We start from the raw sequence: 21692 nt of genomic DNA, 5'->3' as shown, positions 1-21692 counted from the left end.
TAAAAGTTTTTTCTAAACCTGCACAATATAACATTGTGATTTTCCCTCCTATGAAACATGTACATACCATATATACTTTACCACTTGTTTTTGATGCCCTAAATCAGGTTTTACTAGCGACTTTGCAATTTTGCTTGTATGGTCAAACTTACTTTTAGGTGAATATGAATGCACCAATGATTTATGTTGATTTTTCTCTTCCTTGTTCTTCATCAGGACTCAAAATTGAGAAATTTTTGGGGGTTTCTCCCCTAATTTTCTTGGTGAACTGTTCTAAAGTACAAAAAGGAAAAGAATACACTATAGGCTATCTTACAGACATACATAATGTATGTCCTAACGCTCAACATTTTTCAACATCTCAGAAACAGGAACATACTTTGAATTGTTATTGTATGCATTCGACAAGCATATTTAATGATGCAATGACAATGTTTAAATCAAGGCTCCCACTGTCCCTGGAGGATTTTAAGATGAGACTGGATGTGGCATCAGTGCCATGGTCTGGTAACCATGGCAGGGTTGGATAAAGGGCTGGACTTGATGATCTTGGAGGTCTTTTCCAACCCGGTTGATTATATGATTCTATGAAGTTAAAATATTGTATTGCAAAAATCAATTAATTCCATTAATATACTAAAATGTGAAGCATCTGTTTAGGAACTTATTTCTCAATAACTCTGACTGTTCTGGTATCTCTATCTGGGATATCAATATTCAAAAGCCTTCCTACATTCTCAATGTGTTGATTGCATCTTTTCCTTGCAGAAAATCAATTACCTTTACCTACAGCAGCAGAATTTTAAGAAGATACAATAAAAGCTTGAATTTCATTCTCTGATTTAATTTCTGGATGCTTTGTGTGTGTGTACAACTCCTCTGTGCCCCTTGTTTAAATTTGGGCTCCACATAAGGTCACCATTGTGCTTATTCCAAAAAAATGGGCTTGAGAAGGTGCTTCTTTCTCCCGAGCCCTTTCATATCAGCCCTTACAACTGTTACCCAAAGAACACTGCGGTTCTTGTTGGTGTTTTGTTTGTTATTTTAATTATCTTTCATTCAGGTACTTTTTTTTACTGGTGCTTTATAATGTATCTATACAGAGGAAGGTAAATCCCTGTGTCAGTAGTCGTATTTTCCATAAGGGGTTTATCTGGGAATGAAAAGAAATGATAACAACACTGTTCTTTAAGTCTATCAGGTATTATAGTTTTAATTATACGTGTTCTGGATCTATTCTGATACTGTGCAAAAGGCTTTTCTTATATTTCCTAATAGACAATTTCATCAAGAGTGTGAGGACTTTGCAGGAGTTTCTCTTTGCTGTCAAACTGAATATAGAACATGACCTTCCTCACGTTTTCCAAAGAGCCATCCCTAGTGAAGTTTTTCTATGACAGCTGAATGTGACTTGGTTCTACATTTATTGTTTGTTTGTGATTAGCATCCTACTAGCCCAGCCTGTGTTCTGAGAGCTACTGAAGCCAGTGCTCCCCTCCCCTCCTGTACCTGCTATCCAAAGATCACTTTTTTACAAGTAAAGTCAAAATTAATCTGAAAAAGAGCATTGTAAGAATTAACCTGTTCATCAGAAGCCAAATCTGTTATCCAATATCAGTATAAAACCAATGGCAAAACAAAGGAGTATTTTAAAATAGGAAAATTCTGGTAATATTCAGCAGAAGCTATTCTGTTTTCCTGAACTCATTTTATTTATCAGCATGCTTCCAATATTTTTGTGTAGTACACTTTATGCTATTATTCTGAGCATTAGCCACACAGCAGGACACAATCCCAGTCTCCTAAAGGAGGGAAGGAAAGGGAAGTGCCAAACTTCTGAAGTATTACAGTCTTCACAAAATATGCTCTTTTGAAACAGGAGGTGCTGAAATGGTTCTTTCAGCTTTGTATGTGGGATTTGGGTAGCAAAGCCAATAGGATATTTCCTGTTTAGAAATTCCGTGAGACCATAAATGTCTCAGTGTTCATCTGTTTGTAGATGCAGACGGAGACAATTATCCTAAAAACGTTCTGGGAGACAGAAGCCGCTTTCTGGATGGAGTAGTTGGAGCATGGAGGAAGTGACAAATGTGCTGAGGGATGTCAGATGTCCTTGAATAAAAATAATCTGATTAAGAACTTACCCTTTCTGTTTCTCACAAACACACACACAGAGAATAATAAAGGGAAGATGCAAATCCTAGTTACTGTGTAATATGCTGTCTGACCTGCATTGTTGGGAGCAGTTCTGGTGTTTGGCAGATGATCACTAGATGGCATCTTTGGGTACCGAATTGAGGGGAAAATCATCTCAAATGTTTAATTTGTATTCAGCCACATTTCAGTTCACTGTTACTTCTGCTTGAGTATATATAGTCTTTTCCTAAAACTTAGGAAAGGACATGTCAGGGCAGTAGGAGACAGGGAGAAGGAAGCATTTTACTCTGTTTTGTTATTTCAGGGGCTGCACTTTCTAAGCAGTATAGTTTATCTTGAATTCTAATAATAATGTGAAAACAGTTTTGAATACTTTTCAAGGTGGTATCTATGGAAATATGTTTTTATATTATAGATTAATGCAGATCTAAGAAATCTGTCATGTGTTATGTCCACACTTCTTAGAGACCATAATCAATCACTAGGAAATGTTCCAGATAAAGAACACATCTTCAAAGCACTTCAAACTGAAACAACCAGTCACCAAGAGCAGCTCTCTGTGGAGCAAAACGGCAAGAAAACTCTGGTAATCAGAGGATGAGTGGAAGTACTTACTCATATTGTCTCTCCTAGGGTTGCAAAAGGTGTGTGTAGACTGATGATAACCAGACTCTCAGCAGCTCATCAGAAATTCCACTTAGACCTGAGGACCACTTCTTGATAAAACCTGCAGCAAAACTATCACAAAGCCGCAGAACTTATGGAACAATCACACACATATTGGTCTAGTAAAAGCCCTAAGAACTAACTGACTGCACAGCAGTTGCCTTCCCCTCAGTCAGTGGCATATTTTGGAATGAGTAAAAGCAGTCATCATTTATTCCTTCTCCATGTTTCAGGTCTGACTCATCAATTTTTTTCTAATTCAGAATGAGAGATGAAGTATCTCAAGTGGCTGTAAATGCTGTGCTGTGGAGTAAAGTGGTTTTTATTGCAGGCAGCGCTTGGGGCTGCTTTGCCAGATAGTTTTATTGCCTCACTGGCGCTGAGGAAAGGGCTTGCAAAGGTAGAACACTCTGCTTTTCATGCTGGCTGCACTACCTGAATTTTGCAGTATAACTGGTGAGATTCTGGGTCTCCAGCTTGTTTCAGATTCAAGATTATTAATTTGCTGTCTCTGTCTGTGCCAGTCTCTCAAGTGCCCTCATAACAACTGAGGAACTTTATAGTTTTGAACCAAATACCAAAACAGCTTCTGCAGCAAAGAAAAATTATGTCCAGCACTCTAATCCATACAAATTTAGATACCTTTCTACATCTTTATGTATCAATAACAGCTGTTATCCAAAATCTCATTATTTGAAGGTAATGTGAATTTCTTTCCCAGTAACAGATGAAGGTGAGGGTAACTCAGTAGGTGGCAGTCCTCTTAAGCCAAAGAAGAAACAGTGTGAGTATAAGGGACTGGGATTTGAATTCGATAAAGTGTTTGTTAAACATTTTCATGTCATCTGAAGTCAATAGATCTTGCATGTGTTATTTAGAATCCTTGTAGCTATTGATGGTTTCTATTTTTTTTTCTTGAGCTGTTTTGTAAAAATGAGATAATAACCCTCTAAATGTATTTGAGGAGCTGTGTTCTAAAAAAATGAAAAAAATTAGGTGAGTTTCAATAGTTTTCCTTCCTAGTTTCTCAATATTTGAGCTTAATTCCTAACCCTTCTCTGAAGACAAATTCTTCCTGGACATGACTATAATAGTTCTAATAGGTCAGTGCTTGGCATTCTGCTATTTCCTATAGCTCTTCCCATTTCTCTGCTTTGGTCCAAAGGCACAATGCCTCCTGTCTGTCTCTAGCTCTCCTATAGCTCTTCCCATTTCTCTGCTTTGGTCCAAAGGCACAATGCCTCCTGTCTGTCTCTAGCTCTCCTTAACTCTTCTGTTCCATCTTTCTGTTCAGTTCTTTAGGCTCCTCCTGCAGACTTATTCTCCAAAAATCTTTTCTGTGTGGCCATAGCTTTTGTTTTGTTTTTCTTTTTTTTTTTCCTTGTTTCACACACAAGGAAGCTCTCTCATTCACACATTACTCAGTGTTTTCATCTAAATTTTTTATAGTATAATCCTTGGAACAGGAATCAGTGTTCTCTCTCCAGTAAAAGGCCTGTGCTGCTGAACAGCTCTTGCACTCTTCCCAAAGAAGTTAAATCCTTTATATGTTGTATCTGCTGCCTGCTTCCCTTTCAGCCTGTGGCAAAGGTGGTTTGTCATGGATTTGAATCCATGTTGCTGTAGTATCTATCAAACAAATTGTTTCCTCATAATCAACACACGAGAGACCTCTCTTTGCTTCAGTCTTGGTTGCTATGGGAGAGAATAGATACTGTTTTTTATCTTACCTACAAGATAGATTGGTAACCTCAGCAGTGTGCAAACTGTTTGAAAACTAATAACACAAAACCACATTCATTTAAAAGAAAATAAGCCAAAGCTCTACTGGTATAAACCAGCAGGAGTTCTAAACATGGTAAATATAATTCAGATTGCCTTCATCTCACTGTGTGCTTGCTTCACTCTCAGTCCCATTCAAGCAGTCTACAATCACTCCTCCTCTGTGTGGAAGTTCTCTCATAAAATAGACAGCTTAAAATAAAGCCAAAGGAGCTGCTTATTTTCTTGTAACACAGAACATGTGGGTGTTAGAGGTAAAAAGCTCTGATAACTTGCTTAAGCTGTTGAAATGGTGTTGGTGGACACGTGGGAATCTCGGGTTGAAGGGAGATTTTGACAACATTTGGGAAGGTTTGGCAGTGACCTGAACTTGTTTGGCCAGTTGTAGAGCATGGGGAAAAAATGTGGCAAAAATACAAATATTGTCTCAAGGTCACTGAAAATGAGACCAAAGGATCTCTGGATGATGCGTGAGGGAAATGAGTGTTAAAGGGAGACCATGGGGATGGCATAAAAGTTAAAATTCACATGGACTATGGTTTCTTCATCCGCTGTCTGCATATTGCTGCAGTTGTTTTCCATACTTCGTGTTGGGGGAATGTGTTGGGGATTATTTGGTTTTACCCAGATGTAGATGGCACATGGGTGATAAATCATGGAAGAGATAAGCAGAGAAAACTTTTGTGCCCTGTGAAGCACTTGGAGTAAATACACATCCTTTTTTTTCCCTTAAGTTCTGATTTTACCAGCTCCTTGAGTAGAATCTGCTATTTCCTATTTTCTTCAGCTACAAGTAGGCACCAAGGAAAGGAATATCTGGTTTCTCATTGAAAAAACCTGCAACTGTTGTGATATTACAGATCATTAAGGAATACAGGAAATAGGGAAGGAAAAATGTATACACTATGGGAATATTTACTTAAGTTCCTTAAACTTGTGGTTGATACCCCTAAAAAAATAAATCATATCATACAAAAAGCCCTCTTCAGGGTGAGTGACTTGTGCCTCCCACAGGTTCAGAGGCTAGATGTTTGTGTCAGATACTGTCTGTATTATAGTGGCCTAACAGAAATAATTACGTGTTATTTTTTATAATCTTGCCCCCTAGTAATAAATATTGTTTTTACACATAGGAAGATTCCATCAGTTCACATAATTTACTGGAAATATAGTCAGTGAATTAGAAATACATGAAAAGAGAGTGGTTGATGGTTCTTTAATCTTTTTATATGCAATCTAAATGCCAAGGTAAAATATACATTACTAATAGGTACTTAATCGCCATACAGGATGTTGTACAGTGGGGAAATAACTCTGCAAATTAATAACTGCAACAGAACACTTTAGAAAAATTATGTAAGAAAGTGACACAAGTTTTTACGGTGTGAAACTATAAAATAGATTGGAGTGTGATAAAACCTTATCACTGCTGTGCTTAACTGAGCAGAAATAACACAAAATCGCCTTCTATTATCTTGGCGAATGTCTTTGAAATATTTAATGTTCAAAGGCATAATTTGGGGCTTCCCAGTGTCCAGGGTCTTGCTTTTGAGAAGGGAAGAAATCAAATTCTGGGATTGTGTCCCAAGTTGCAGCTACAAATTGCTGAGCTGAGTGAATCTCTAGCTAAATTCTGTTTCCAAATAGTTGTATATGACAGTAGATCTCATCATCTTTAATTGCTGGTGCTTATTCCAAGTGGTTCATGTTGCTTCTGGATGTGGAAAATGCCAAAATTTAGGCCTACTTGCTAGTTTTCTAAAATCTCTTTAGTAAGTACATCTTCTAGAGGAGGACAGCTTGATTAAAATTCCAGTATTAAAATTTCAATAGAAGTTTACTTTGGAAATGTATTTATTAGCTGTGATAACAGAGGGAAATCAAATTGATTCAGAAGTGTATTTTTTAAAAATAGAAACAAAGTAAGACAGGAAATACTTTGACCTACTAAGTCTTCTCCAGGATTTTCCAAATATCCATTGTAAATATACATTTCAATTGTATTTTATTTATAAATCAAGTTATGTGTATGCTATATATATATATGTTAGAGGATTTTTCTCCCCTTTGTGTTTTGTACTTTTCACAAAGCTGATGAGGCCTTTTCTTTCCTCCAACTAATTTCTACTTTTATGACTTTTTGGGTAAAGAAGTCCATTTCATTAAATCTCTAATTATGTATTTAGGAGACTCCTCATTCCTTTATTTTTGGCTAAGTAATGACCATTCTGCTTCACTTTATCTCAAAGCAAAATGCATGATGGCTTTTATTCCTTCAGAAATAAAGCATATGGCATTCAGCACAACATCTGGGGGGAAAAAATCAGATCTTTGAAGTGTATTTAGTAAACACCGCTAACATGAAATGATGGATTACTGGCTTTACCTGGAATATCCCTGGATGGAAGGGAGATTGAGTTGCTACCTATTTTAAGTGTTTTGTAACTACAGACAGCATTAGGTACAAACAGCAGTTCAGTTTATGACATTTTGTGGAGAAAAAGCTGTGAAAAATAAATGTTATTCCCACTGTAGTTCTTGGAGGAGCACCTGCTGCTCAGTCCTGAAAACACCTCGGTGGAGCTGAGCTGGTGCTGTCAACACATGAATTCTCTCAATTGATTTTAACAATTGCAAGACAAGATGCATAAGGACTTCAGGTCTAGAAAAAAAAAAGAAAGAAAATCACTATGAACCTGTGATAGCTTCCACAAGAATCCTACAGTGGTCCAAGCATTTGTGGAAAATTATAGGGTCATGTGAATAATCTGAATTATTGATCAAATAATTTCCTGAAACAAAATGCACTTAAAGCTGGTGGACCTACATTTAACTATAAATTCCATACTACCAATATCAAGTCACCCTTTAGCTGCTTTATCCCTGTTACCCATTTTTAGATTAGGCTTTTTCATTCCACCAATATTATCTTACAATTTTGACATCATAATGTCATTGAGGTGACAAGTTGTCAACTTCAGGTTGTGTGATGGGGAGGAAGATTATTTAAAAGCATTTATTTGTCCTTTCTCTCCTAAAATGATTGTGATGTGTGCCAATAACTTGTAGTGCCCTAGAAGAGTAATTACCCAGTGATGTATTAAAGCATGATTGTTTAACCAGTTGCATCATTCTGAGTGTCAAAAGAACTCTTCAAGCTGTGCAAATCATTATCACTGTTAGGTGATTATTCCTTGTGTTGTCTGTGTGCAGGATTAGGGTAAATAATGAGCTGAGATTTTTGAATTATATATTTGGGGGATTAGATTTTCATGGTCTCTTTGAGGATTAGGTTTGAATATGCTGAGATGCAATTTATATGTAAGAGGGAGATAAAGAGAAGGGGAGCAGAGTGAGAAGGTAGGAGTGTGATTATCAAGTAAAGAGAGATGGCTAATTCAGGTCGGTTTAATACACTCAATTACATTTTTGGAAAGGAATAAACCTACTAAGTAGATACCTCAATTAAGTGCATCCCATGTTGGAGACACCATTGCAAAACAAAAGTTCACAAATTCAAAATCTCTTCCACTTCTCTTTGTCTATTTCCATTCCAACATTAGAGGTCACAAAGTCCACAGTAGAAAAGTTTTTATTAGGTCAAGGCTATATTTTCACATTTACAGGTTTGAAAGTGGTTTTGGGAGCTTCACTTCGATTGGGAGGTTCAAGCCTTTTACATCATTTTTCTTTAAGATGAAGGAAGAGAAATAAATTCTGATTCTAGAGAAGCTCATCAACCACAGGTTAATAGGCTGCAAAATGACCTCTCTGTTATTTTCCTCTCTATTTTGGTAGGGAAAAGCTCTCCTGGCCCTAAATGCTTTGCGGGAATCTTCTGGCCCCTCCAGGTGTCAGCCCAGTGCACTGACTTGTCTCTTTGGGTTTTCGTCACAGTAAAAAAGAGCTGAGGGACCAGGAATTTCCCTCTGATCCAGGGCTGATTCTACTTACAGCTTTTCCCTTTTGGGGCTGCAGCTGATGGGCGCTTCTCTTTCCCTGGGACTCAGGCCGCCAGACTATAACACTGTCCCTACCCCTTCTTGTCAATCAATTCCCGGATATTTTATTTTTCCACATGAGTAATATACTCAGACTATTTGGTTTTTTTCAGTTGTAGCATTTTACAAATCTCATAACTAAAATTCTCATAAGCAAAAAGATGCAACATAATTAGTTTCTTCTTATTAGTTGCTAGGCATTAGGCAGGATACATAATGGAGTTTCAAGAATATATAAGTCTTAAGAGAATTCATTCACTTGCTTCCAAGAATTAGTCATTCAGACTTACAGAAAACATCTGGAAATCAGAACAATTTTATGTTGCCATTCCTACTTCTGTAACCTTTGGACACCTTAGAAATATGTTTTGACATTTCTGTAACAATCAACAAAAGTACATTTTTATTATTAAGGTATAAAATTAAAGTTCTTTTTCAGTTGAATGACTTTAAAACAGGTTTATTGCCTTCCTTTGTCATTTACTGGAGTCTCTGGAATGCTGTTTGCACTCCCTGTGTCTCAGTTACCTCATTGTCTAAATCACAAAGCTGTTCTGAAAAGAAATACCCTGAAGAGTTAAAAAGTCATAGTGACTTTATGAATGTTGACCTGCAGTAATAAACTTGTCTTTTACTGTTCCTTGTGATCATTTCAGTGATGACTTTCACTTAAATTTAGACAATTTCACCCTGACGACATTATTCAAATCAAATTTTATTTTTTTTAATTCTTTTATATTCCTACAATTACATGTTCAAATATTATTCCAAATTTGTGTATAATAATACACTCTTTGCCTTAATCTTCAGTGGAGCGAAACTGGATTTTGGTAGGAACTGGACAAGTTACTCTTGCATTTTTTAAAGCCACGTAGTTTTCTAGTGATCCATTCATGCCATTGGACTTCCTGAGGGTTTCAAAGTGTGTTACAGATAAAACTTCTTAAGTTTCTGTCATGGAAGAAGTCTAAAATCTTAACTTTGATAAGGATTTTACTGTCACTTTAAAAATAAATTCTTAATCTAGATTCCACTAAGTGTAAGAACATGAAACTTGAAAGGGTCTGGTTTGAGGTGTAGATAAAAGATTGTCAGATTTGAGAAGGAAGACCTACTTTCTACTCCTGTTTTGAAGACTTCAGCAGATGAAGAAAAGTCATTAAGTGTAATTGTAAGAACTAACAAACTAAAAACTAACATAAAGGATGATCTATATATTCAGGCTGATGTTTAGTATGATCTTTCAGTGTTCTTATTTACATCCTATGAATTTGAATCTAATTAATTGGACTTTATTCCCAGTGGTACCTTGGTGTCAACTATGGGAATGAGTGAGTCCAGAGAAGGAATGGAACTGGGGAAAGTCACAGGGAGCAGCTGAGGGAGCCCGGGGGGCTCATCCTGGAGAAAAGGAGGCGCAGGGGGGGCCTTCTTGCTCTCTCCAACTCCCTGACAGGAGAGTGGAGCCAGGTGGGATCAGGCTCTGCTCCCAGGCAACAAGGGACAGAACAGGAGGAAACAGCTCAAATTGTGCCAGGGGAGGTTCAGGTTGGACATCAGGAAAAATTTCTTCACTGAAATAGCAGTCAGGCACTGGAACAGCTGCCCAAGGGAAGTGGTGGAGTCCTCATCCTTGGAGATATTTAAAAGCCATGTAGATGTGGCACTTGGGGACATGGTTTAGTGGTGGGGTTGGCAGTGCTGAGGGAATGGTTGGACTTGTTCTTAGGGGGATTTTCCAACCTTAATGATATAGAACTCTGTGATAAGTAGGGGCCCACCTATACCTGACCTGTATCTCAAAAGGGATGGATGTTGTTACAAATGGGTGTTACACATGGATATTTAGTATTGCATTAATCAGAAATTATATTTACATCCCATTTTTTAAGGCTCATTAGCCCTTTAATGCAGATTAAAATATTCTCTTTCTTATTACTCATCGAAATGATTAAAGTGAAATATCTTTGACCAGGAATGAAAAGAGAAATTTTCAGGTACCTCGACAAAACAAGTGTGTGGTATTAATTCCATTTGTGCTTTGCAAGTGATATAGTCTGACTTCATTGTGTGCTTTTTACGTGAGAAGTATTTTTATCACTTTTTCTTTTTTTTTTTTTTTGTCCTCTTACAGGCAGCAAAAGAGTGGGTTTAAAAAAATAAAGCAGCATTGTTTTTAGAACACTGCAACAAAATATAGAAGTGATAGCTGTGCCACATTTCTAATAGCTGGGTTGAATCATTTCTCTGCCTCTAATGACATGCGTAATTGCTCGAGGTTTTCAGGCGTCCTTCATCTGCACTTATTTAGATTAGTGACTGATGCATTTCCATGGAAACCTGCAGCAGGGAAAAAAAACCCTTTGGTACAGTGTGGAGCTGAAAGGACGTGGGCTTTGAGCCTCAGCCTGGAACTTGTGGAAAATAAGACCCCTCAGTTGTGGTCAGCTCCATCTGGGGGTTTTGTTGTAGCTGTTCTCTAAAAAGTAAGAATAGTTGCCAGCAGCATTCTGTAGAAAGGTTTAGAACACTTGTCAGATCGTGCTTTTCTTGAGAAGCTCCAACTTTTTTAATGTGGTTAAAATAGTGCATTTTGAAATGAAATGTCTGGGATGTTCTTCTTCGTGAAGATGCACATAAAACTTAAGCAAACTGGTTAGAAACTGTGGCTGAAAAGTCAGGATCCAAGGAAGGAGTTAATTTTGCCGGGTTTTTGTATACCTTTAAAGAAAGCTGACTGATTTTTGAACTGGTGGTGGCAGAAATGGAAAGGTTTTATATAAATGAAATAGTGAACTCTACTAAATGACAGTAAAAGTCACTAAAATATGTGGAAAAGTACTTCTAAAAACTTTGCACACTACTATGGCTTTTCTCAATATCTGGTAAATCTTAGTATGCACTGCCTAACATAATATCTCTTTAATAATTTGATTTGTAGTGCTTTCTTAAGAAAACTCAATTCTCAGCTTTCTCAGCAATTTGGTCTGATTTTCAGGAGTGTTTAAGGTTGCAACATAGATTTTCAAATGTGTTCTCTTAAAGTAATTGCCTTTATGTGTCTACACAATGCTGTAAGGGCAACTACCTTCCACACTTTTTAAAAAGTAGGAATATTTCCAGATTTGGCTCCTTTCATCCTGCAGTCATCCTAACTATTAGGATGTTCTCAGTGTAGGTTATCCAGCAGAAGGCTCTCGAACTAGTGTTTAAATGGTAATTTCAAATGTGGTAACTGTTCCTCTTTGGAAACTAATTAGTGACTCTGAAACCTTTGTTACTTAAGTCTCATCAATACAAAGGATCTCTAACTATATCTATATATGATTTTTGTATTTTTATATCTATTATATTATTTGTTTTATTATAATATCTACATATAGTCATACCTATGTGTTCTGATAAAGCCTCACAAGTTCAGTCAATAAAGTTTCGTGCTCCTGTTTCCTTAAAAGTGACCTGGTGTTTCTAAGTAATTTTGCTGTTGTTTTTTTGTGTTGTATTTTAGGGTTATATTTTCAACACAACAGTGTGGCAAGGCAGAAATTTTTCCCTGTTGAACAGGGAACTGGACATATCTGCATCTCCTTGTTCCACTCTCTTCTTCTTCTCCCTGGTCCTGTGTAAACTTGGGTACAACATTGCTTAGCAACATTCTGCCCTCAGCTATATGTCAGCTCTGACTGAAGTTATAATATTAAATTATAAATTATCCTGAGGCACTTACAGTAAAATTTACGGAGGAATTCTCTGTATGCCTGTTGGGTTTGGGGAATGTTTTATCTACAGTGAAATTTTGACTGTAAAGTCCATATGCACAATCAAGGCAAAGGAAGAAAAAGATACTGAGTGAAGACTTAAATTTTGGGTTTTTTGCATGATTTGTATTTAGTGTTATCTTGTGCTTGTAAATGATCATCTTTTAAATACCTGAAGTATGCACATTATCTTTACCTGATGTTAGGGTGGCTAATTTTGGCAAGAATTTGGAAGAGGGTTAAGAAGAAATGCAGGACAGAGTGAGGAAGTTATTCTTTGGGACATTTTTCACAGAATCATAGAATGGCTTGGGTTGGAAAAGACCTTAAAGTTCATCTCATTCCAACCCCCCTGCCATGGGCAGGGACACCTCCCACTATCCCAGGTTGCTCAGGTCCTCATTCACTTCCAGGAATGGGGCAGCCACAGCTTCTCTGGGCAACCCGTGCCAGGGCCTCACCACCCTCACAGGAAAGAATTTCTTCCCAATATCACATCTAAACCTATTCCCTTTCAGTTTGAAGCCATTTTCCCTTGACCTGTCACTACAGTTCCTGAAATATTCCAAGAGAACTGAGTATTCCAGGTCATTGAATTCAGTGCATGTGACAAGCGCTGCATGTGGCTGATTGAACAGAAAGCATTGCAAATGCTGTTCTTGTGTTCCTCTTGGGCTCTCAGGGCAGGGAGGGACCTGTTTGATGGCAGGAACAGGAGAACTAGGAGTAGTTTGACTTGATAGCTGAGTGCCAACCTGGCAAAAAGAGTTTTGAAACCCCTGTGTACGTCAGGGAGTCCTGTGGTGGAAAAGATCCTTGAAGTTCCCACGTCTCTCCCATGCACAGCATATGACAGCTTCTTATGTATTCCAAATTTTATCTATTATTGAAGTGGGAGAATTTGACAGATCGTTGATCCTGAATGCAGATGGCAAAGATTTAGAGTTGGATGAGGCTTCTGCAAGGGAGGAAATTGAGGGGAAACATTTGTATAACCATTGATGATGAAAGTCCATAATAACTCTTGTTGAAACTTACTGTACATGAAAATTAATGATTTTTGAAATGGGATAGAAGAATGGCTTTTCAGGGCCTGTTTTTCCTTACTCAGCCCAAAATAATTCTCCATCTGTTCTTTCCACCTTAGAGTGCACAATGACCTTCTTCAAAGCAGTTGGTTGCCTTTGTGTGGCTATAAACATGTCTCAGATAGGAATAATCTGTGTCAAGGGGCTCCTGCCACAGAAGAAAATGGAGTTGCATCACAAAATTTTTAAGGAATTTCTCTAAATTTAAGTCAAAGTGACTGAACATTGTTAACAAAATCAGCTAGAAGTTTACAGAGTAGTGATAACTACAAGAAAAATAATATTAAATTAATGACAGATGTCAAGTTTTAAAACATTGGATTTTTTTTTTAATTTTTTTTTCTTTAAGTTTTTAGGTTAGATGTGGTGCTAAACCAGACTTCTTCCTTGTGGGTGGTGAGGGGTTGAGGTTTGTTTATGTGTTTGTTTGTTTCTCTTTAGGGCCATAAATAAAAATATGGATAATCTGAACCCTGTGTTAACATTCCAACAATTAATCCTGCAAATTCTCTCTCAACTTTGCTACCACCTCTAAGCATGTTGTTGTCTTGTCTCTGTTTGTAGTGTAGTGGTTTGGGACTTTAGATGGATCTTGCTGCTCACAGATGTGTATTCTTGACTTAAAGTGGTTGACGTTGACTGAAATGTTGGAAGTTACTGTTTGTGTAAAGTTTAGCATGTGCAGAAGTTGGAGGCTGCAAAATTAACACCTACTGAGTGTGAAAAATAAAATCCCACAATTAAACAAACTATTAATCCAAGTTTCACCTCACTTCTGCCCATTGCTACATGGCATCATTTTGGATTATGCTGCTGTTACCTGTGAGAACACTGATATTTGTAGGAAATACTTGCAATATTTGCTGGAAAGATGAAAAATATGAAAAAAGGTGTCATGATTAAAAACTTTTGTACCACAAGTCAGTTCTAAAGAACTGGAATGTCTCACCACCTGAGCTTTGTAGCTGAACAAGCCTGCCTGACCTTCAGGATTTGCAACAGATGATCTTGTCAGCAGGCAACACATCAATACTTCTTTTCCTGCTTAAATTTGAAAAACTAGATACCTTTATTTATGTGTGCAGGAGCAATGTGGGATCAGCACTGAGAACTGGTTTTTATGAAGCACACTGTTGATCTCCGATAAAGAGTAAAGCAAAAGGCATTGAAGTTGCTTTATTTTGGCCTAGTTTTGCAAAAACTGCATGTTTCAGCAATGATCAAATTATGTGCAAATAGACCAAGGCCATGCTCAGTTGCTGGAAAATCTGAGGTGTGTTACCAACCCAGGTCAACATCCAGCTCTTTACAAGCAGCAAACTCTGTAAAATAAATCTTAAAGCAAAGAGGGGGAAAAAATCCTTCCTCTCCCAAGTAGTTTCCTTTACTGACATCACTCAGAGCTGTGTCTGTGTCTGTAGAAGACACTGAGGAGTTTAATTCTTTCTATCAACTGAGACCATGGTAGCCTGGTAGCATCAGCACTGCGCTGATTCACTGTTCTGCCGCAGATGGGTTGGAAATAAGGGGCAGTGGGACTGAAGACCTTCAGAAACACAGCAGGAGAACTTAGGGAATGGTCAAGTGACCATTCCCACATTTTGAAAATGTTCTGCAAATGAGGGAAGAGCTACAGAACCACAGAATTGTAGAAATAGCTGATAAATTTGTTAAAAGAACATTAATCTTCCCTTTTGAACTCTGGATGCCTTATTCAGTTTTAAGAAAATGTTTCCACAACTGCTTACTGGAGTTTTTTTGAGGTATAAATGAGCTTTTTGTTAAATTAAAGGGAAAACTAATGACATGGAAAATCTCTGTTCTTCCATAACTGCTTCTCCAGTAGATCCAACTCCCATATTTCAGTTATTAAGGTTTCTCTTCCAAACAAAATTGCTGATTCACTACATTCATCAGCCTTTTCAGCATCCTTTGTGGGTAAGCTAATTCACTGTATTCCAGCTAGTCTTTCTCTAAGGAGGGAATCAACATCAGTCTTCCTTTCTTTTTTGGAAAAAGGGTTTAGTAAAGGGGAAAAAAGAAAAAAAAAGAAAAGAAAGGCAGGAGAACATTCAAAGATTTGCTGTTCCAGTCAAGGCGTTGTCCTTGAGACATTTTTATGCCTGTTCTCAAATCTGAAAACCTTCAAAAACCGCATAAGATTTGCTATTTCCCATCTTTAAATGAAAGAAAAATTGTTTGAGAACACCACGTCAACTGAACACTGGGTTTAAAAAAAAATTAATCTACAAGCTTATAAGAAGAAAGTGAACTATGAATTAAAGGTTTTCATTAGTTTACCATTTATAATGCCTTCATCACGTATTTCTTTTTTCTTGATCCTCATGGTTTATCATTTCAAATGAAGCATCAATGTGATCAAACAGTTAATAGAGAAAATTTCCATTTATATTTCTTCAGCCCATATTTACCTTTTTTGTACACTTTTTAGAATCCTTGGTCCAACTTTGCTTGATTTGGAGGATCCCTGAACTTCATCTTTTCTATGGCTCAAATGCCTGCTCAAATGAAGAAATCTTCAATATAATGTTAAAAATTGTATCATAGACCTGAAAAAAATTCTCACATCATTATTTCAATTACCATATTTAATAAAAAATTCAGTTTTGATGAATCTCCATTTTCTAAGGGGGAAAGGGAATAAGTGAAATAGCTTATTGAGACTTCACAGCGTCTGGTATGAAGATTATTTTTATCTTTTAATTTGATCATTTTCTGGAGCAAAGTTTATAGTGTATCTCTTATCATGAACATCACTTATTACTCAAAAGGAAAATACACACTGAACTAGCAATGATTTAAATCCCTAAAAATCTGAAAGTTATACTTACAACACTCAAAGGAAAGAGTAGGGTGAGTCTTCAAGGACAAAAAGCTTCTGACTTCCTAAATGAGACGTTTGTTTCCTTAACATATCATTTCACATGTACAATATATTTTATTCTCATTTAAATCAAAGGTTTGCAACGCTTTTTTATGCTGTGATTTGTTAGTAACACATTGGGCTTTAATTTGTAAGCAATGATGTGCTTAGTTTATTAACAGATGGAAAAAAAGCAGGCACTAAGCAAGTTTTGGGGTAAGAACACCCACTTTAAGTTAGTTTTTTTGAGACATAGTTTTGCTAACAAATCTTCTGCCTCTTTTTGTTTGTTGCTTCTTCTACAATAGAGATAATTTGGCAATATTTTGAATATACTTGGGGTAGAAAAATATATGCTCTTCTTAGTGACATTTTCAATCCCAAATACTTTTTCTTAGAGTCAAATTGGGGTCAATTTTAGGAAAAACGCATAACATAGGGACACTGTCTTGTTGCAAACAAATATTTAAATAATGGCCAGCAAGTGCACAAGTGAATTATGAACTTCTCTTAAGTTTCTGTATTATCTGTTGTACCTAGTAGTAAAAAAGAATTTTAGGCTGCTTTCTTCAGCTTTGAATAATTCCTGAATAATACTTCTCAACATAAATGGTTGGGAAAAGCATTTTTCCCACAGGAAGGAGAAGTTGTACAGTGAAAGTCTTAACCTCTGTCATTGCTGGGTATTGCAGAGTGCTGTACCTAAACCTGTTTTATCAAAGAACATCTGTAACTATTTATTAATGAAACATGTCTCAGAGCTGTCAGTGGGAAAGAGGGAAGAAAGAAAAGCTGCATTTTTTGGGATGGTGATAAAATGTTGAATTTACTGTGCCCAACTGAAGAGCAAAGGGAATGATTCTGGCTTTGACTTTTTGAATTTATTTTTTTCACTATGTTTAGGGTTTCAAAAGCATTTCCTAGTGTACAGACCTATTTTTTTTCTTGCTGGAAAGTGGCTTAGAACAGTCTGAAACCACTTCTGAAATTCTGCCAGCATAACAAGTGCAGCACAGATCAGAGCAGCAGCATAACCTGACTTTCCCCATCACGGATATTTGGAGGGGACTTGCAGCTCCCTGTTTTCTCTCCAGTATCACACTTAAATTATGCTATTACTCTTTTACTTCCTTTGTTCATCCTATGGATCACTCTAAACCGTTCCTAGAGTGCTGGCAAGCCTCTGATAACATCCCCACTGGTAGAGCATCCCTGTGCAGTTTCCTTGGAAACACGGCACTGAAATGCCCTGTGAGGAGCAGCAGGGAGAGGAAAAGAAAGAAGACAGTTGCTTTGGGATTTTCCCCCCTTAGTTTTTTAATTTTCCAAACCATATCAAATATATAAGCAATCTACTACAAACAGCAGAGTCAATGTGGTAATCAAGCTGTAACATCCCCACAATAGTTATGTGTTAATCCCTGAAGAAATAGAGCAAGAGTGGGCTTGTCTGTCTGTGTGGATTAGAGTCCAAATTTTATTTCCTGCTTTCCATGTCAGTGATTTTTACAGCTTTTGATGTCTGCAAGCACTGTTGGAGTCCTGTGGTCAATTTTGAGACTAACGCAGTGAAGCTGCATGAAGTCCTATATGTATTTGTAGGTCGAGGAAAGCCCTCACCTCTTATAAGGTGGAAAAGGAAGAAATGTTTTCCTACTACACCTTCTTGATGTTCACTTTTCTTTGAACCCTTTAAATTACATTCTGAAAGGGCAGGGTGTGAGCCTGTTGCTTGCTGAAGTGTCTGCAACAATAAATGATACTAATAAAGGAACAGCTGGAGTTTTATTATTTGTGTTGCCACTGTTGCACAGTGCCCACAGCTTATTTCTGCTGCAGCTCCATTGGCTTCAGTGGAAAACAGACCAGGAAAAAATTGCCATGTTCCTTGCAGACTCTTTTATGGCTTTCATCATATCGAGACTTAGATTGCTCCTGGATGGCATATTAACTGATGAGAATAAAACCTCTTAGCTTGTTTTGTTTGGTGTCATCTTGGGGTTGGTTTTGGTTTGCTTGTTTGGTTGTTTTCCCCCCGCGCACCCCCCCCCCCCCCGATTTTGTTTTGGGGTTTTTTGTTTGTTTGTTTGAGGGTTTTGTTTGTTTTGCATTCTTGTTTTAGGAGAAATTGAGGAGTGTTTCGCATACATGGTTTTTACTGTGTATACAGCATTGCAGTACTGTGAGAACTGGGTCGTTGACTATAACTTTTACCCTGACACTTCCTGCACGGGAATATCCTATTGCTGAAACCTAGAGATGGCTGAAGTTCTGTAGAGACAAAGTTTTCTAACCAGATGTAGATATTAGGAAAAAATCCAATGGTGTTGTCTCTGGTAAAATGTGGGCTTCTCAAGAAATCTAGAAATTTCAAATAATACACTAATACACTAATCCTTTCTGTCAATGTAGAGGAAACTGCACCATTTTTGCAAACCTTGGTATTGTGTTCTCCATTCTAGAAAAACTTTTGAACTGATCCAATTTGATGCAACAGTTTTTCATCTGTGGTGGCAGATGTTCTTCTCAGTAGGAATGCAGTAATACACTGCTTAATAATGGTTTTCTAGATCTTCCTGTTCACATCTTCTTGCTGGTCTTAACCAAGTTTAAAAAGAAATCCTCAAAGGATTCTGCAAGTAAAGACTTCTCCCTAATTTGTTGTGAAGCTCTCAGAGTGATGACCTTCAGAAAATCTGAGACATAAAAATGGCAAAAAGTCCAGTGAAAACTGGAACTAACCCTTTGATGCTCATATACCTAAATAGTGTTATTATGCTATATATGTCTTGAAATCAGAAAAGCAGTTATTAGACAGTTGCCTGTAGGTTCTTAGTATTCTTTTGTCAAGTTAGAGACTGGAATCTTTCTAGTTTTTCAGTATCCTGTTCATTATGATGGCAGATTCCTGGTCCTTCCCCCAGCTTTTGGCTGTCAGTACTTACGCTGTGTAATAGGACAGCCTGAAATCTGAGTCAGAGGTTAGGGGAAGACAGTAAGTAGAGAGCAGCCTGGGAAACACACCACTTAGCCTGCAATTCAGGGGTTTGGAAGGCTAATGGTTTCCCAGATGATCCCAGCGAATATGATTGCACACAAAGAAGTGGGGGAAAGTAAAAGGATGGGAAATGGGGAGCAGGTACAAGCTGCAGCTGAAGGATGGTGGCTCTGCAATACTGAGGAGCTGAACAAAGCTATCTTTCCGCTCCTCCCACCCACTTTGTATTCCTTAATAGCACTGGAATATCGTGCTATAGAAACCAGTTTCTACAGGAGAAACATCTGGCTCCTTAAGACTCAAGTAGTGGTTTAAAGATTTACAAAATATTCATCATACTTTATTTCTTTTAATCATTTATAAGGGACTTCTGAAAACGAGCCAGGGGAACACTCTAAGTGGAATCCAGGTTTATATTTTTCTGTGTTTTTTCTGGTTATGTCTCTTGCTATTAATTGATTTTTAGAATAGTAGGAGAAAGAATGTTGCTCAATAGACTGCAATTCCTTCAGATCACTTTATTCCATGTCACTGCAGGGCATTGAATTTTGAAGCTAAACTTGTAAACTTAACAACAGAGGCATGACTTGTAAGATTTCCTGAACCCCTCACAGCACGTTAGGAGTTACAATCATACAGTCAGATGCTTCAAAGCCAAATCTCTGTGAGCATCTACCTGTAGCCTTGGGTACCATTGCTGCTCATGCACTTACAGGTCTTGTTCCATGAAAAGCAGGGTGGTGTCCTCCAGCCCTGCAGCTCCAGGCTGACTGAGCTTCGGTTGTGTCTAGGGATGTGCCTGGGGAGTCCTGGAGCAAGTTGTGTCCTTTTGGGTGTCCCAGAAAGACAGGGAATAAGGGCAGCAGGAGCTGGAACCTCAGGTGAAGAAAAGGCCTCTTTGGCAGAAATTATAGGTTGTAGGTGAGTGAGAAAGGGACAAAATAAGCCTGTACAAAACTACCAAGTAGAATTCCTACTATAATAGGAGTTTTCTCCTTCTTTGGCCACCCTGTAGGAAAGAGGCTGTCTGGTCTCCATGAAATTCATATAAATGTAAATATTTCTGCTTTTTCTCAGCACTTCTTTACTTGTACTCTTGTGAAGAAATAACTTGCTTACACTTTTAGGCAGTTGTAACTTTTTCAGCCATAATTTCTCTGTATTATGTATATATTGTATTTAAGTCCTTCTGGGGGCATGATCCAGTTATGTGTCAGCTGCACTGGTTAAAGCAAAGAAAGATGCATTTTGTCCACCCAAGAACTGCCTCCCAGTTCTTGCTTCTGCAAAATGCTCTTTGGCTGTGTTTAAAGCCTGTTACCCTGCCCTGATGTACTTTTTCCCTCTGCAGAATTGGTCATCTGACAGCACTACCTCTCACAGTAATTTGTAACATCCTTAAAAGCTGTGACACAGGGATGGTGCACCTTGAGGGCTCTGTCTGCCTTGGAGAACTAATAAAATCTGTTTGAATGGACTCAGGCTGTCCTTCCATGGAAAGTTCGTCAGCTGTGCAGATGAGAATTTCAGGGTCACAAGCTAAAACAGTGACTTTTCCATGTGATTTTTGATGTCTCTTAGCCAAACTTAATGTGATTGCATTGGAAGACCAACTTGTGCTTAGGCAAAAAATATAGATTTTTCTATTTTGGCTACTTTTCCAACTTTTCCAAAATTTTTTCTTTTTTCTTCCCTTCCCTTCCTTTCCCTGCCCTGCCCTGCCCTGCCCTTGCCCTGCCCTTTCTTCTTATACTTTTCCTCTTAACTGAAACTATAAAAGAACCAAATATTGGTCCTAAAATGTTTTGCCTCTGAGAATATGAGTGGAACTTTAAAACTTGAATGACATGATAAATGACCTACAAGAAGTTCTTCTTATTCACTTGATATGTGTGATATGATAAAAAAAATCTCCAAAGTCAAAATTTTTTTCAAAATGCCTTGAAACCACGTTAATTCACTGCAAGGGAATATAAACAAATACTTCAGCACTTGACAAAGGAATACGGGAGTATTAAAATTCTCTTTTCTTTGTGCAGAAACACGAACAGATAGAACAAAGAAGCTGTTTAGACACTACACAGTTGGATCCTATGACAGCTTTGATGCTTCAAGGTAAGAATTTTTTCTTTTGGCCATAATCTTTACAAAACCTTCCTGGGTTTTATTTAATTGTTACTTTTGGTTTAGATTTTGGAGGGAAAGAGGGAAACAGGTTATTAAACAGAGGTTTTTAGGATATCATTCAACATCAAAATTGGGTTTTATAACAGCTTACTTTGTTCATATGGGATGGGTCTGCAATAATAGTGTGTAGTGAATTAATGAGTGTCACTGTTTTGTTTCATGAGTGGTGAG

At 37.5% G+C, this 21692-nt stretch overlaps 1 protein-coding gene across 1 annotated transcript in view; it reads left to right on the top strand.

The window, feature by feature from the left end:
* The window catches only part of SHANK2 (SH3 and multiple ankyrin repeat domains 2), a 336358-nt gene that overhangs the window by 162206 nt on the left and 152460 nt on the right, over positions 1-21692 (top strand). The window contains 1 exon segment of the mRNA XM_032692371.1: positions 21374-21449. Coding sequence (XP_032548262.1) covers positions 21374-21449 — 76 coding nt within the window.

The sequence above is a fragment of the Chiroxiphia lanceolata genome, chromosome 6 (genome assembly GCF_009829145.1).
Source record: "Chiroxiphia lanceolata isolate bChiLan1 chromosome 6, bChiLan1.pri, whole genome shotgun sequence".
Lineage (NCBI taxonomy): Eukaryota > Metazoa > Chordata > Aves > Passeriformes > Pipridae > Chiroxiphia > Chiroxiphia lanceolata.
This window is presented reverse-complemented; position numbering and strand designations above follow the sequence as displayed.